Source organism: Pogona vitticeps, chromosome 7 (genome assembly GCF_051106095.1).
Source record: "Pogona vitticeps strain Pit_001003342236 chromosome 7, PviZW2.1, whole genome shotgun sequence".
Taxonomy (NCBI): domain Eukaryota; kingdom Metazoa; phylum Chordata; class Lepidosauria; order Squamata; family Agamidae; genus Pogona; species Pogona vitticeps.
This window is the reverse complement of record NC_135789.1, coordinates 17,608,937-17,623,899: the sequence shown is the minus strand read 5'-3', so window position 1 is coordinate 17,623,899 and position 14,963 is coordinate 17,608,937. Positions and strand designations below refer to the sequence as shown.

The 14,963-nt window shown below is 45.2% G+C and overlaps 1 protein-coding gene across 1 annotated transcript in view; it reads left to right on the top strand.

Annotated features, from left to right (window-relative positions):
* Positions 1-14,963, top strand: part of PTPRS (protein tyrosine phosphatase receptor type S) — a 203,668-nt gene that overhangs the window by 107,617 nt on the left and 81,088 nt on the right. Inside the window, exons 7-8 of the mRNA XM_078378875.1 lie at positions 7,628-7,738; positions 12,772-12,783. Coding sequence (XP_078235001.1) covers positions 7,628-7,738; positions 12,772-12,783 — 123 coding nt within the window. The remainder of the gene's footprint in view (positions 1-7,627; positions 7,739-12,771; positions 12,784-14,963) is intronic.

Below are 14,963 nucleotides of genomic sequence, written 5' to 3'. Positions count from 1 at the left end.
GCATGCTCTGCTCGTCTCTTACTAACGCCACTTTTGATTGGGGGGGGGCTCTGCCCCCTTGTCACGAACATAACCCATGGGGTGTTTCGGGGTGGGGGGGGAAATTGAGAACTCAAGCAGATCAGAGCCCGTTCTGAGAAGCTAAAATCTCCTAACATTGGATCAATGTTGCTGTTTTTAAAAAAAGCAAACCCAAATTATACCTATGCAGGCCTTCGTCCTAATCGGCTCAAGACCCTGTTTTTTCCCTACCAAAAGGATTAAGGGCTTGGAGTTTCACATCTAACCGGCGGTTTTCTGGAAGCCAAAGTTGGCTTGTTGGGCGAGATGCAACCTGGGCGGTCTACGTCCATGAAAAAATACAGAGAGGGTACTTTTGTGATATCTGGACTAGTTGTTAGGATGGAAGAGCGTTGTTATGTGCTGTTAAGCCATCTCCGACCGACGGAAAATGTCCTGTCCTCAACAATTTGCTCATCTCTTGCAAACTCAAAAGGTCCTTTAGGGCAGTGGTCCCCAACCTTGGGCCTCCAGATGTTCTTGGACTTCAACTCCCAGAAATCCTGGCTAGGAGAGGTGGTGCTGAAGGCTTCTGGGAGTTGTAGTCCAAGAACATCTGGAGGCCCAAGGTTGGGGACCACTGCTTTAGGGCACTGGTTCTTAACCTTTGTTACTCAGATGTTTTTGGACTGTAACTCCCAGAAGCCTTCACCATCAGCTCTGCTGGCTGGGGTTTCTGGGAGTTGCAGTTCAAAAACACCTTAGTAACAAAGGTTAAGAACCACTGCTTTAGGGAGCCGGTCCATCTCGCATTAAGTCTTCCTCTTTCCCTTCTGCCCTCAACCTTTCCCAGAATTTTTGCCCTTGCCGAAGAATCTTTCCTCTGGCAGGATACTCTCTGAAGCTTAAGGCAGTGGTGGCAAATGTTTGCCTGTCTATCCCATTTGGGGTTCATCTACCCTGAGCCCCCGAAAGCTGGAGATTTTGAAGAGACGTGAGACCAGATCCGTGTTGCCGAGTGTGATTTTTTCCCCTTCTTCCGAAGTCCAAAATCTGAAAAGCCCCTTTCACTTAATACAGGAATTGGGTGTGTGTCCTCAATTCTGATGGACTACAGTTCCCATAATTCCTAACTGTGTCCTGTGTCCTAAGGATGGCCAGAAACTTGTGGATTTATGCTGGTGTAAAGTGTAGCTGCGTAAATCACGGTGACAAGTTTCTGCTAATTAATGAGTGGCCACTTGATTTCCTAGTCACTAGCCGGATTGTGAGACTTGCACGTGACCAGGAATGCCAGCAACAACTCATTCATTAACAACTATTTCCCCGCATGATTTATTTTATTTTTATTGCATTGTGTTGTACAGTATTTTATTACACCAAACACGTGTCCTAAATCCTCAGTGGGATCAAGGCCAATATCTCACAGAACTTTATTAGAAACGGCCACCTTTTCTCCCCCCACAAAGGCGAGTATCCCCCTAATGACATTAGACTCCCAACTCCCATGATCCCTAGCCAGCAGGGGTTGATGGGAACTGTAGTCTCCCAGCCTGCACATCCCTCTTCAATAACCCAGGAAGCTGCCACCCTCCTTCCGCTCTGGTCGGATTCCACCAACGCTCACCATCTCAAGTGGTGGGCCACTCTGGTCCAGGAGGATGGGACCCGGAGTCTAGTGGCATCCCTGAGGGCTTGAAGGCTTCTCTGCCCGTTGTGTGACATGGGCGTGTCTTCTAATTAGGCATGGTTTAAATGTTTTCTGTGGGCCCCCACGCTCGACATCTCTTCCGTGGCGCGCCCTCCATTTCCATGGTGCATGATGTCAGCCGTGGCCTCTGCGGGAGACGCCCTGAAGAGGGGTGGGGTGGGGTTTTTCTTGTTTTGAAGAGCGCACTTGACACACCGCTGAGACACACAAACTGCGCACGCATGCACGCGCCATTTCTCAGGAGAATTCTGCCGGCAGATGTGTGCGGCCTTCTGGGGGGGACTGTCTTCCTGTGGTTACCATGGAGATATGGCCTTTCCTAATCTCCCCCTCTTTCCCCCCGATCTTTTGTGTTTTCACTCCCCCTCCGATAAAAGCCAAGTGTCCTCTCCCCTTTCCCGGGGGGGCTTCAAATCTCTGCTTTTAAATCAGATGTCTCCCTTCCCAGGGGAGGGGGGTCTGTGGAATGACAACTGCAAAAGTGTTCCCCTGAGTGCGTGCAGAGTGCATTGATGCGCACCACCCCATCTTTTGGGGCTGGACTGCCTCTCTTCCCCACCTTACAAAAAAAAAAAAATCTGGGTTTTTGGGCTTCTTAGATGTGAAACTCCAACCAGGCAAGGGGGAGAAAAATCTACCATCTGTGTCTTACTATCCCACTCTTTTATCTCTCTCCCCTCACTCTTGTTTTAATTCCTCAGACTAGATGATCCTCATGTGCACCTTGAGAATGTGCCTCTAATCAAAAACCCAGGTTACCAATTATGGGCGTTACAGCACGCATTTAGTAGAGATGGGATTTTTGGATTCCTTAGACTACAAATCCCAGAATTCTCCCTTCTGGGAGTTCTGCCTGCCCAGCACACACTTTATTGACACCTCACTGTTGCTCACCTAGGAGAAAGGCCTAAGATGGAAGGCTTGGAGTCTTAGCTAGGCCTAGCCTCCACCCAAGCTTCCTGTTCAGAAAGGAAGCTAGGCCTCAAAGCCTTTCGGTTTAGTCTAGGCCTTTCTTCCAGGCGAGCCACAGTCGCGTATCTCTCCGCCTGGGGGAATGCTGGGATTTGTCTGAACAGTCCGAAGATTTCATCCCTAATCTTTAGACTCTCTTATTCCCACCTTTGACTCTCCTGGCCGGGGCAGATGGGACGTGTTGGCTGAAAAAAAACCCAAATGAATTTGAAGAAGCCCAGTTGCAAAACAGAGGAAAGTACAGCACTGGATCCCAAATTTAGATGTGTGTGTGGGTTCCCTCTGGCCTCCCTCTTCTCCGCACATTGTACCCGAATCCAGACTGCTTTGTAATCGTGAAAAACCTGGGCATTTGCTTATTTGAAAAACCAAAAATGACTATCTTTGTTGGTTTTACACCGATCTTTTGGAAATGAGGAGACATAATAGATCCAAAAGAGGGGGGGGCACAGCTGACTAAATTTCAGACCGATAGGTTCAGGAATTTTCATGCTAAAGTTTACTTTACAAAATAACCTTGTAGGCTGTAGAAATACGTTCCTCATCCAAATTGATTTTATGCGCCACCTCTGAATCAAGTGGCAAATCCCCTTTTGCTTTCGGACCGGACTCGGGCCTTCTGCTTCTGTTCATAATAATTGAGTCAGAATCAGATGGTTTCAATCTGGGATGCGTTCGCATCCCCGCCCATTCCTAGTATGAATGGTATCAATTAATAACTCGAATTTTCTCTCCTACTGCGCAGCTCAGCTCCTGGTTTTGCCATTTGGACCTGGATCGTTCCCCAAAAGCTTTGAGCAATTAGCTCCTATGGGGGGAGTAAATACCCCACAAATTGTTCTAAGATGTCTCCCATCCAAGCCTGTACCCTATAGACCAAACCCTCCCCCTTGATGCTGTCCTTATTCACTCTTGTTCCAAAAAGTCTCCCGGGATCTGTCACAGATGGTAGATTTTTATTACAATGATTATTCCACTCTTTGAGTTTTATTTTTATTTTTCTGAGACAGAAGGGTATGTTTGAGGCTGTTCTGTTTCCACTGAATAAACTCCGTAACCCTCTGTTTAACACACACCCTGTTCTTCGCTCTCTCTCTCTCTCTCTTGCTGTCTTTAAAAGCCACTGAGCTGTTCCTTTAGCAAAATCTAGCCCAACTTAATTTACCTCTCCTCCTTTCTGAACTGTCTCCTCTTGGCTATGTAGCCCTGCTTTTATTAACACATAACTAGCTATCCCCTTAACTAGATTGCTAACACCTTTCCTTTAAACTTCCTTAACCTTTCCACTTGCCAGAAGCTGACTTTAACTAGATCTTTTTAACCAGCTTTAACCACGTAACAGTTTCCTCCTCTTCCCATCCAACTGACGGCGACTAATACTATATAATAACCAAGTTATAGTTTACCTTTTATCCTGAAAACAGAGTGTTTAATGTTGGAGAGAAGAATATTTAAGAATTTTAATGTGTGTGGGGGGGATAGCATTTGAAAGCAGATGGCTTAGGTGGAAAGATGAAATTGGGGTCTCTGCCACAGATTTGGTTGGGTGACCTTGGTCCTGTTGCGAAAGAGATATTTGAAAATTACATAAAGATGGAAGACGGTACAGTTCCTTTCTCTCACAGAGAGACTGAGTTTTAGAGATCAACTCTTGCTCTGTTTCCAGGATTGAGGTAAAACTCTAGAGAGTGAAATAACCTACCTTTCTTGATTGACAAAAAAAATTCTTGGAACGCCAGTGGGGTAAAGGACCTCGCTGTGTAGTTTTGAAAGGAAGATGACTTCCAGGCTACCTGGATGACAACGAGAGGCTATGAGTTGGAGGGTGGAAGATGCTGATATCCATTTGTGCTATCCTAAATAAATAAATAAAAATCTAATAAATAAAATAGTGAGTCACAGTGCACCTGGTTACGTGTAGAATGCCATCATGGCATACCTAACCCCATTAATCTGGTTGTCCAAAATAGTAGGGCTTTTAAGAATAGAGACATCGGATGTTGTGGGTCTAACCCAAACAGGCTTTGGGGTGTTTGTTTTCGGAGAGTTAATTATCTTTCTCGCCCCTTTCCTTTCTGGAGAGGCCATGGATTGGATTACAACAGTATAGCCCCTCCCTATGCTATTTTGGCATGTAAGGTTGAATAAAGCCAAATCTGCAGGTCACCGGCTGGTGGTGGGGCTCATGACCCCCTTCCAGGCTGGCACGGGTCCCAACAAATGGGGATCCCATCGGCCTCATTGCCCGAAAACCCCAAGTCGACTCTCTCCACCCTGTCGCTCCAGAATGGAGGCTGCTTCTTGATAAAAGGGTTGGTTTTAACTCATAGCTCACCTCGTGCCGAATCGGATCATTCCTTCTGCCCCCGGTCAGCAGTTCCTCCAGGCTTGTTCCAGCGCTCGGAAACAACGCATTAGATTTAACGTGTGAACAGCCCAAATCGTTCCTCTTTTTTTGCTTTTAACGGCCCACACATCCCAGAAGGTTTCGTTTGGGATTTTTAAAACAAATATTTTCAGGTGAACTCTGGGAATGCCCTTTCGAAGCTGCATTTTTCTGTTTCATCCGAAAGACCACCTGTGACGCTAACCCATTGCATCTGACGTGTTGTTTCCGAGCGCTGTTCTTTCCTGAGCCTTCCTGGATTGAACCTTCCTTGAAACCTCAACTTCCAAAACAAATGTTCTTAAATAAAATTAAGACCCTTCCTCTATTCTTTCTGCAACATGAGAAACTCTTCTTTCTCAAATGCGTGCATCATTGTACAAAGTTGAACACCAAGACCCAAACCATCTTAAACAGCCCCATGTCCTTGCACCTTTATTCTTGGTCACAAAGCAACATGGAGAGCCTCTCCAGCCAGGAATAGTCTTCCCTCTGCACTGCGCTCCTTCCTCCCACTGGCGTGTCCTGAAAACTCCCCGGGTTAGTGTTCCAACTTGTTTTTTCACTTCTGTTCTTCTTTTGTTTGTTTCCTCTCTTTTTTTTGCTTTTTTACTTACAGAAGGTACTCCAATTCGAGGTAAGCAAAGCTGTGCGCAGATCTGAACGCACAACTAGCACATACTTGATCCTTTCCCAAATGACTCGTTTTTACCCCTTGATTATAACCAGTTCTGTGTGGTTGTGCGATTTTTTTCAAGCTGGAGTTCTGTCGATGTTTCACTGTTGTGGATATCTTCCCCCCCCCCCCCAATTTCTTCTGCCTCCTGTCTTGTCATCCTGTGTCTGCTCTCCCATACCTTCCAATTTATTTACTCCACTCAGTTCTATCTTTTTATTTTTAACACTGGTATAAATTATCTCTCTCTATATATATATTTTATCTCCTTGTTGCTGGATAGATTCCAGCCTGTTCCTTTCTGGGATCAAAATCTATAAGAAGATTTTCCGACTTCTCTGCCCATTTGGAATTTATCACATGCCTTTGAAAACTACACTTTTTTGTAGCTGCAAAACCTGGAGTTGTATCTCTGTTGCTGGTTATCTTTAAAATAATAATAGCAATACCTGATAATGATAATAACCATTTTTCTTCACATTCTGACAAGGTGGTGAGGTTTAATATGATCCTCAGCTGTGATCCAGAACATGCAAAAGGGGGACATTTAATGAAATCACGGTTTATTTTTCTGCCGGGAGAGGGGGGAAGAAGAAGATAATATCTCTTGATGGATTAAAGAACAAAAAAAGAGTACTGAATTAGATCAAAGGCCTGCCTGCTTCAGTATCCTTATCGGACAGCAGGTAACAAGATCTACATCCAGGACACAAATGCAGAAAGGGCTCCCATTGTAGGTAGTCCGAAGGATTTAGTAATCTGAGGTAGACTGCTCTTGTAGATGGAGGCTTTGTTTTGCTCTCCTGCCCGTAAGAACCCTACTGGATCAGACCAAAGATCATTTAAGCTAGCAATCCCATTAAGCAATTGGACAGATTGGGAAGTTAGACATGTTCCTTGCTGGCTAATAAAGGCTTGCTCCAGCATGGAGGAGACAGTGCTGATTACACACACACACCTGGGGTCAAAACTACTGGTTCCAACTCTTGAGTATACTGCCCTACCTCACTGTGGTGTCTGTTGTGTCGGGGAAGGAGTCGACACAGGTCTGAGGCTGTCGCTCACCTGGGAGCTCTTTCCCATCATGGGCTGAACGTCGGGAGATGTGAGGGCCCATCAAAGCAAGCTGTGGAGTGTTGAAAAACATTACAGTTGATGCCGATGGAATGAAAGGTTTGGGCTGGTCTTCAGAAAGGGAAAACCTTCCTTGGGGTATGTCTCTCAGATCCCCTGGAACAAGAGGCATAGACTTCACACCCACCTACAACTAGACCCCCACATATCTGGGGTAGTAAAGAGCCATGGAAGCAGACTGGATGCCGTTCCTGAGAAGAGAAATGGTGATGTAAGGACCAATGGGCGTTTGACAGAGGCAGCCCAGGGGTTGAGCTGATGGGCTGGAGGAATTGCCCCGTGTCCATATTTTAAGTATTCAAGGCTGAAAGATGGTTTAACGTCACCTGGGACCCGAAGGTCAGGTTCTTAGCCATAATCCAGCCGTCCACAAATAGGGATTTTGTACAGGAGAATACGTTTCATTGAACGTAATCAGATATGGGTGTGTGTAAAGCACTCTTTTTAATAGACTGCTGGAGGTACGTAAGAAATGTGGGCCCCAGGTGCATCCCGGAAGGATGATTTTGAGGGAGGGGTAAAAGCACCCTTTTGCAGCTTGACACCCTTCAGATGTCCGCGGGCGAACAAGCTGCCTTGGCCCCAGCTAGGAACGATGGGAGAGGTAGTGGAAAAGCAGGCGGGGAGCTGGTTCTAGAAGGCTGAGTTGAGCGTTTCGCTCCCCCTTCCCTCGGTCCCTGAAATTAACATCTTTCTTGGCATCTCCTCCTCTCTTTTCCTTTTTCTTTCTCTCTCCCCGCTCTTCTAGGCGGCCTCCAGATCGACAGCAGTGAGGAGACGGACCAAGGGAAGTACGAGTGCGTGGCAAGCAACAGCGCCGGCGTGCGCTACTCTTCACCTGCTAACCTATACGTGAGAGGTAGGGAGCGCCGTGACTCACCAGAATGGGAAAATGCAACTCTATGTACACCCCCTGGAGGGCCTTCTGCGGCGTCACTCTGTTGTTATCTTTCTAGAAGGGTTGAAGGTTGGCAATGAAGCCGTTTTGGGAAGGGGCCGAAGGGTGTCCGACTCGCCCATGGCGGAAGCGGGAGCCACCCCAGCCGGGCCAGGATGGCTCTCTCAAAAAGTGGGCCAAATGATATGGTACCCCCAGTCTGAGAAATGGAGCTGCCTCTCCTCTGTTCCTTCCCCTAAGTAGCCAATGTCCGAGTAGACCCACGTATCCAGCTCTCAACCTGAACCTCTCACTTTTAAGTTACGAATTAAAGTTTAAATTCTGGGTTTATCCCTCCCTTGCGCAGGCCTCCGACAGCCGCTGCCTTTAAATTCTGGACAAAATGCTGACAACGGGGCCAATTCCCACCCTCCCGTCTGACGAAGATGAGGAATTAAACAAATCTTTTAGTTCTGAATTAAATCCTCAGCCCTGGATCGATTCTGTCCACCCCAGCCAGCCAGCAACTGGGTGTGAGAGGTTGCAGTGAAGTGTGAAAATCATGGGTCCAAAGCCGTGTTTAGACCAGTCAAGATTTCCTGGATTCTTGAATCTTTATGGAGATGGTTCACTGTAAGGGTAGCTGAGGCTGATGGCTCATTGATCAGCCGGGGAGCAGAAAATAAGGCCCCATTGCTCCCCGGGAATCCCACTGAATGTCCTAGAACAGGGGTCTCAAACATGCGGCCCGGGGACCATTTGCAGCCCACTGGATGATAGTTTGTGGCCCTCGCCTTGCCTGCCCCCCGAAGCGCCCACGTGTCCTCTGCTGTCAAGAATTAAAAACAAAAGCCTCGCCTCACTTGCCGGCTCTCTCCCAAGACAGGGCCTCTGTGTGCGTGCGTGCGTGCGTGCGTGCGTGCGTGCACACACAACTGTGGGGGCCCCCGCCCCATTTTGTTTAATTTCGCAGGTACCAATGGGGGCTTTTCTGTGACGGTTTTTTATTTTAGGTCGTTGTCCCCCCCCCCCGGCTAGGCGGTTGCTGGCGCTCCATCCCTTCTCCGCTTCTTCGTCCTGCTGCTGCTGGTGGTGGTGGTAGTGAAGAAGGAGCCGGGGAGGGGGTCGTGGCTGGCGATCAGGGCTCGCACACCCCTCCTCCTCGGAGCCCCAGCCAGGTTAAGGAAACTCCTGGGCGGCTTCCTCTGGCTCTCGCTCCGCTTGGCGGAAAATCTGATGCGGCCCAGCCTCACCCAGACTCTGCCTCCAGCGGCCCCCTGGTAAATTGAGTTTGAGACCCCTGTCCTAGAATTACATCCGCCGCATCCCTCTTTGCCATTCTGGTCCAAACTTTTAGAAGGAGCTTTCCAGGGTCCTGAAATGCTTGGAAGTCTTGTCCAAAGGGTGGGCTCCCAACGGAGCAGATTCATTGCTCTTCCTGCCTCCCCTAAATGGAATCGCTGGTGGAGGAGGAGCCTTTAATGGTCAAGACTGCTTCAGCTCCCACCCAACTGGTTTGGGCTCGTTTTGCAAATCAAATGTCTGGAACCCTTTCTTTGATGAAAAAAAAAAATCCCTCCCCCAAAAAACTCTTCACCCATTAGTTCTGCATGACTCCATCACGGCCCCCCTTCTTTTTCCTCAAAGTAAAGGATAGGTTGGCTTCATATTTACAGTATTTCTATTTTTTTTTTCAATGAAGAGAGACATATTTCAAAATGCACAGCCCAAAACATTAGCGCTGAATTTAGCAAGGGGGTAGTGGATGGGTGCCTCCCTGTAATTTTGAATACATTTGGGAAGATCCCTGGGATCTCAGATTTTCAAACAGAAAGCTGACCCCCCCTTCCAGGCTCTGCTTTGCAACATTATAAAGCTTGCGAGGTTGGCCTTGGTTCAATGGCTTCCTATTTTAGCTTCCTTGGTTTAACTTGGGAATAGTCCATAACTCCATAATGAAACTTCCCAGAAACCAAACGGGACACATATGTGATTATGGTTTGGGGTGTGGATTGAAGGCGGACGTACGAAAATCAGTTCGGACAACACTCTGTGCCACTGTGGTGCATAAAAAAACTTGGTTTGGTTGTGTTTTTGATGGAAAGGACCCAGAACACCTGTTGGTTCCCAAAAAATGTTAAGGGCTGTTTCTTGAACGTGTTAACCTCTGTCATTGTAGAAACCTATTACCTATTGGTTTAAGGGATCTGTTCAAGCGGGAAGACTTCTCCACTAGAGTCAGGTCAACAGAAGTTCGCTTTGAAGGGACATATGTTTTATAACGCCAAAGACCAAAATTAAAAAAAAACCACAGGTGCTGGTTGGGTTAGATTTGAAGCCATAGGTATCAAATTAGCTGCACATTTCCTCCTCAAACGATTCACCAAGAAATGAGCCAGATCACAACCAGGAAAGGAATAGGAGTGGTAATGGTTCTTCTGAATATTTTGGAAGAGAAGTCCTGTTATTCCAACACCACCACCAATTTTCCAAAGCCAGTAATGGTTCACTTGCTCCCCTTTAATTATGAGTTTCCAGCCCGTCTGAAATGCTCATTTCTCATGAAAACAACATGGACCCCGCTTTCTTGTCTTCGTGTTAAGGACTAGATTGGTACTGGGGTGTATATATACCTAAATATGCTTCTTCAGTTGTAAAAAGAGAGGGCCACAGCATCCAGTTTTAATAGTTTCCCTCTCCTCACCAAAAAAAAAGTTCCACACAGCAGATGATTGGCTTAGCAGAAATGTGATGTGATGGTCTCTGAAATGTTTGATGATGTCCTTGTTTTCCTGTTTGTGCCATTGGCGCTATTGACATCCCTGGCACATACCAATACATGCTAGGCATTCCCTTCAGCTTAATGAATACAAAGTCATATCGGCACCGTACAGACGAAACATCTGTCACAATTTCTATCTCATTTGAGGGGCGTGCCTAACAGTGCTGTTTTTCATTTATTTCTTTGTTCTTTAACACTGACTGGTGTGTGTTTTTTAAGAGAAGGTTTTTCTTTGTTACTTGCCTTTTCGTGACTATCTGGCCAAAAAGAGGAGTTGGGGAAGGACACGCCCCGTCTGTTATGCAAATGTTTGTCTCAACTTTTGGATTGGCACCCTGCGACATAAAATATTAACATCTGCTGTTATGCCAAAGGAAACCTTATTTCATTGTTTGTCTCCAAGATTGTTAAATTTTTAACGCTGAGTTCATACAATCCACAAATCTATGGGTTTCTTCTTTCTTTTCTATTTTCTTCTCTGTGGTTTCTAATTTGATGTGAATTATCTTCATTCTATCATGAAACTGGACTTGTGTGTCCTATTAGTCTACAGCCAAATGGGGGAGTTTCCTAAAATTTTGATAGATTCCCGTCCTAAAAACCAATGGTTTCAGCGGAGTTTATTCCATGCTAGCGTCACCTTGTGGCACAAGACCGGCATTACATCATGTTAGAACAATAACTGCCAGGGTGAATCGCTTACATTCAGAAAAGAGGTGATTAAAAATCGAACTGTCCCAACCTCAAAGAACCAACTATAATGGCAAAATTTGCTTCTTCCATTTTTTTCAGACACAGTTGTGCTTTTTTTAAAAAAAATGATGACTTTCAAACTTCCTACATGCCTATGGCATTTAGGATCTCCGGGGGGGGGACGCCTAGGAGTATATGGAAGCTCGCTTGATTGGCTGGCTGTAATGCTGTTTTTAATAACTTTTCTCTTCTTCTTTATCTTAATCATTCCCCAAACGAGGATGGGGAACAAGATTCGAATGTGTTCCTTCTGGGGAAAAGGTGGGGTGAAGTGGGGGGGATGCCATGTGTCGTTGGGATGCGGGTTCTGTCCACTGCTTTTCCTTCTGTTGTTGTTGCTTTCCAAAAAGTGTTGAACACGCTTGCTGGTTTTGTTTAGTTTTGCTTTTTTGTTTTTGAATTATTTCTCCCATGACATGCCTGTGTCTCTAAATAATTATCGGGGGTGGGTCAGGATCTAAGGTGCAACCCCCCCCCACTTTTTGTTTGTTTGTTTATGAATAAGTTTGGATGGGAACAAGAGATAAGCCAAGTCAGAAAAATTGTGGTTTTAAGGCATGTCCACACAGGGTCCCCCGTTTGGGGCTAAGCCCAGGAGCACGAGAAACGGCGCCAACACGAGCCACAGAAACAGACAATGGGCCGACTTGGGTTTGGGTTTTTGCAGCCGTTCTCCCACCGCGGATTGTGGGGGAGATTTCCTTTATCCACACCTACCCTGTAGTCTGCTGCAAAATGTAAATTTACAGCACCAGGGGTGGATCTTTACAGTGGTCAGCAAAAAAAAGGGGGGGTCACCCTGAATCCTCATTATTCAACTCCCAGCGAAAACCCAGTGAGGACATGCCTTGAGCCATCTTGGGGTTTCGGTGTACTTCTTGAGGCCAACCGGCCGAAATATTTCGAAGAATGTCCGAAGAGCAGTGGTGAGAACATCAAAGGGGGGTTGCGGGAGGACGGGAAATGGATTTGGGGGCAAAATGTACATTCTAATCTTTCCTTCAGTCTGGGGGGGGGGGCTGGGTAAGGTTGGGGCAAGGGGTGGACCCCGGGGCTGCCAATGGGGATTTTACGGTCTCCAGGTGGGGGCGCTCTCAAGCGATGGGCAGTGCACTGCGAAATTGGCCGAGCACAGTGCTGGAACCTTCTTTAAACAACCCCCTGAAAAAAAAACCCCAGGTCTTTAACAAAAAGTTGGCCGTAATCTTCTCGGTGGTCCTGACGGGCCAGAACGAAGGGGGTTCGGAGGAACGGGATTCCGAGCCGTGGGGCGAATTCTAAACATTTTCCAAAAAAGAAAAAAAAAGAGAAAGAGTATTATTATAATTTTTTTTTAGTTAAAGACGGAAAAGCGAAAGCAAAGTCAGTTTGCAGTTGCCAGCGTGGAGGCCTTTTTTTACTCTCTCTGTGTTTCCCCTATTTTTCTCTCTTCTCCTCATGTCATTGTGTTCTGCATCAAAATCCCCTTAACATCCCTCAGAGCTACGAGAAGGTTGGTGTGTTTTTTTTTCTTTTTTTACTTTCTTTATACCCACATTTTTACATTTCTTAAAAAGAGAGAAATATATCTATATGATCGATATCTTTTTTTTCCTATTGAAAAAGAAAATTGCAAATATGATTGAAATTGAACCAAAAAAAAGAGAGAGAAAGAAAGCAAGAAATCTCTATATCTTTCTACCTATATATATATATATAAATATAAATATATTTAACAAAAATAAAAAAAAAGATTACAACCGAGATCCGCTCGTTCTTGGGTCTCGTCGGTGATGAGTTGAGTTGCATTGTGGGCCTTTCTCTGCATCCGTTGGTAATGTTGCTGCGTTATGTGCATTTTTCTGTCGTAATGGTTACCTTGCTGTATGGACGTTTGGGCCTGATGCATGACGGAAGAATGTCTAAAACGGCGAAATCTGCATGCTGATCCTTTAATTTTTTTTTCTTTTGGGACGGATTCTATGATTCTTGTTTTGTTCAGATTTACTTTTTCCCCCCTTCCGATGGTTTAATTCTACTTTTTTAAATTCCAATTTGTGTACCTGTGCGCTTTTATCTCTTATCTCTCTCTATATATAGAACTATAATTTTTGAAGAATCTTGGTTTCGTTTGTTTCAGTTTCATGTGGATTTTCTTTTTCTTTTTTGCCCCGGTTTGTTCCTCTTTTTTTTTTTCCAAAAAAGAAAAAAAAAGAAAACTTTTCAGTTTTAGTTGGATTTTTTTTTTGCTTTTTGTTTTTTCTCTCTTTTTTCCCCCACCCCCCCACCCACCCCCATTTGTTGGTTTCTCTTGGTTATGCCGTAATTTTATCCCAACTGCATTGTTGGAAAAGCCAGTGTTCCTGCTCCCCTAACCTATTTTCAAATCTGTCTTCCCCTTTTCCCCGTCCCTTGGATAAACTTCAGTTCTCTCTGATCCAAAGTGACAGAATCACACAGTTCTAATCTCTGTTTGAAAGAGGGTGGAGGGCTGAGCCTTAAAAACCAGAAAATCCCAACCACTCTTCAGCCAACTTTTTTTTAAAAAATGCACAAATTTCAAAATCAGACAGAGGTCATTCGTTGATCAATTTAAATTCTAATGAATCTGAATTTTGCAGAATATTTCTAGGCCAAGTAGAAGTTTGGAAATAGTAGTAGTAGTAAACATTATTATTATTTCCAAATCCTATTTTATTTCATTTCCTTTTCTTTCACTTGCTGCAGGAAGAACTCTGTCTTAATCAGTATTAACTGCCCCGTAATAACGAGTGTGCCCTGGTTCTTGACTCCGTATCTAAAAGTGGATTTAACAATCCCTATAAGCGGGCATTGAAACGAATGCCCGGAAAAGTCCGTGTCTGAACCCCCATTCATTGATTTGAAATTTTAAAACGCTGTTAACGGATATTTTTGAATGATTTTCCCCACCGCCTCTAATGATGATAGCACCTAAATCCTTTAGATATCAGCACAGCTTTTATTCTCCATAAAGTGCAGTTGAAGCGCCCGGCTTGGGAATGCATTGAGTTAATGTAGAATTTTTCCCCTTTAAATCTACTATTAATGAGCCAAGAAGAAATTTCAGGGGCTCTTCAGGTTACCCCGATGGGTCGGAGAGAAAATTCACCCAGAAAAAAAATGGCGGCCAGCCAACCTTCAACAGCCACAGTTATCCGACGGCAGTATTTCTACTTAATTGTTCTGCGCCTGCCTCTGTTTTTATTAGAGAACAGTCTTTCGAAGGTCCTCACACCAGTCAGTAATGTGAAAATATTAACTGCATGGAATGGAAAGAGGGTCTAGACAAGGGTCTTTCATGGGAGGAAAGATGGCAGCTCTTATATTCCCACCCCCACCCCCCCAGAATATGGCCTTAAATGTTTGCATCTACACAGGGGCACATATTATGGGTGGCCATTTCTTCACACATTCCCTAGGAACCACCCACCACAATCTGGCCTGATTCTGCACCCCAAATGCCAACGAGAAACCCCCGTTCTCTGCTTCGTTTCTTCCACTATGACTCCTGTTTCTTTAATAACAAGTTTTTAAAAATAGGATGGCCTTTTAAACTTTTTAAACTCTCGACATACAGGAATTAAAGCTGTGTGATTTACGTGTTCTTTATTTTATTTCTTTATTTGAGAAATCCGGTGCAACCTTGAGAGTTATCTGTCTTGTGATGATATT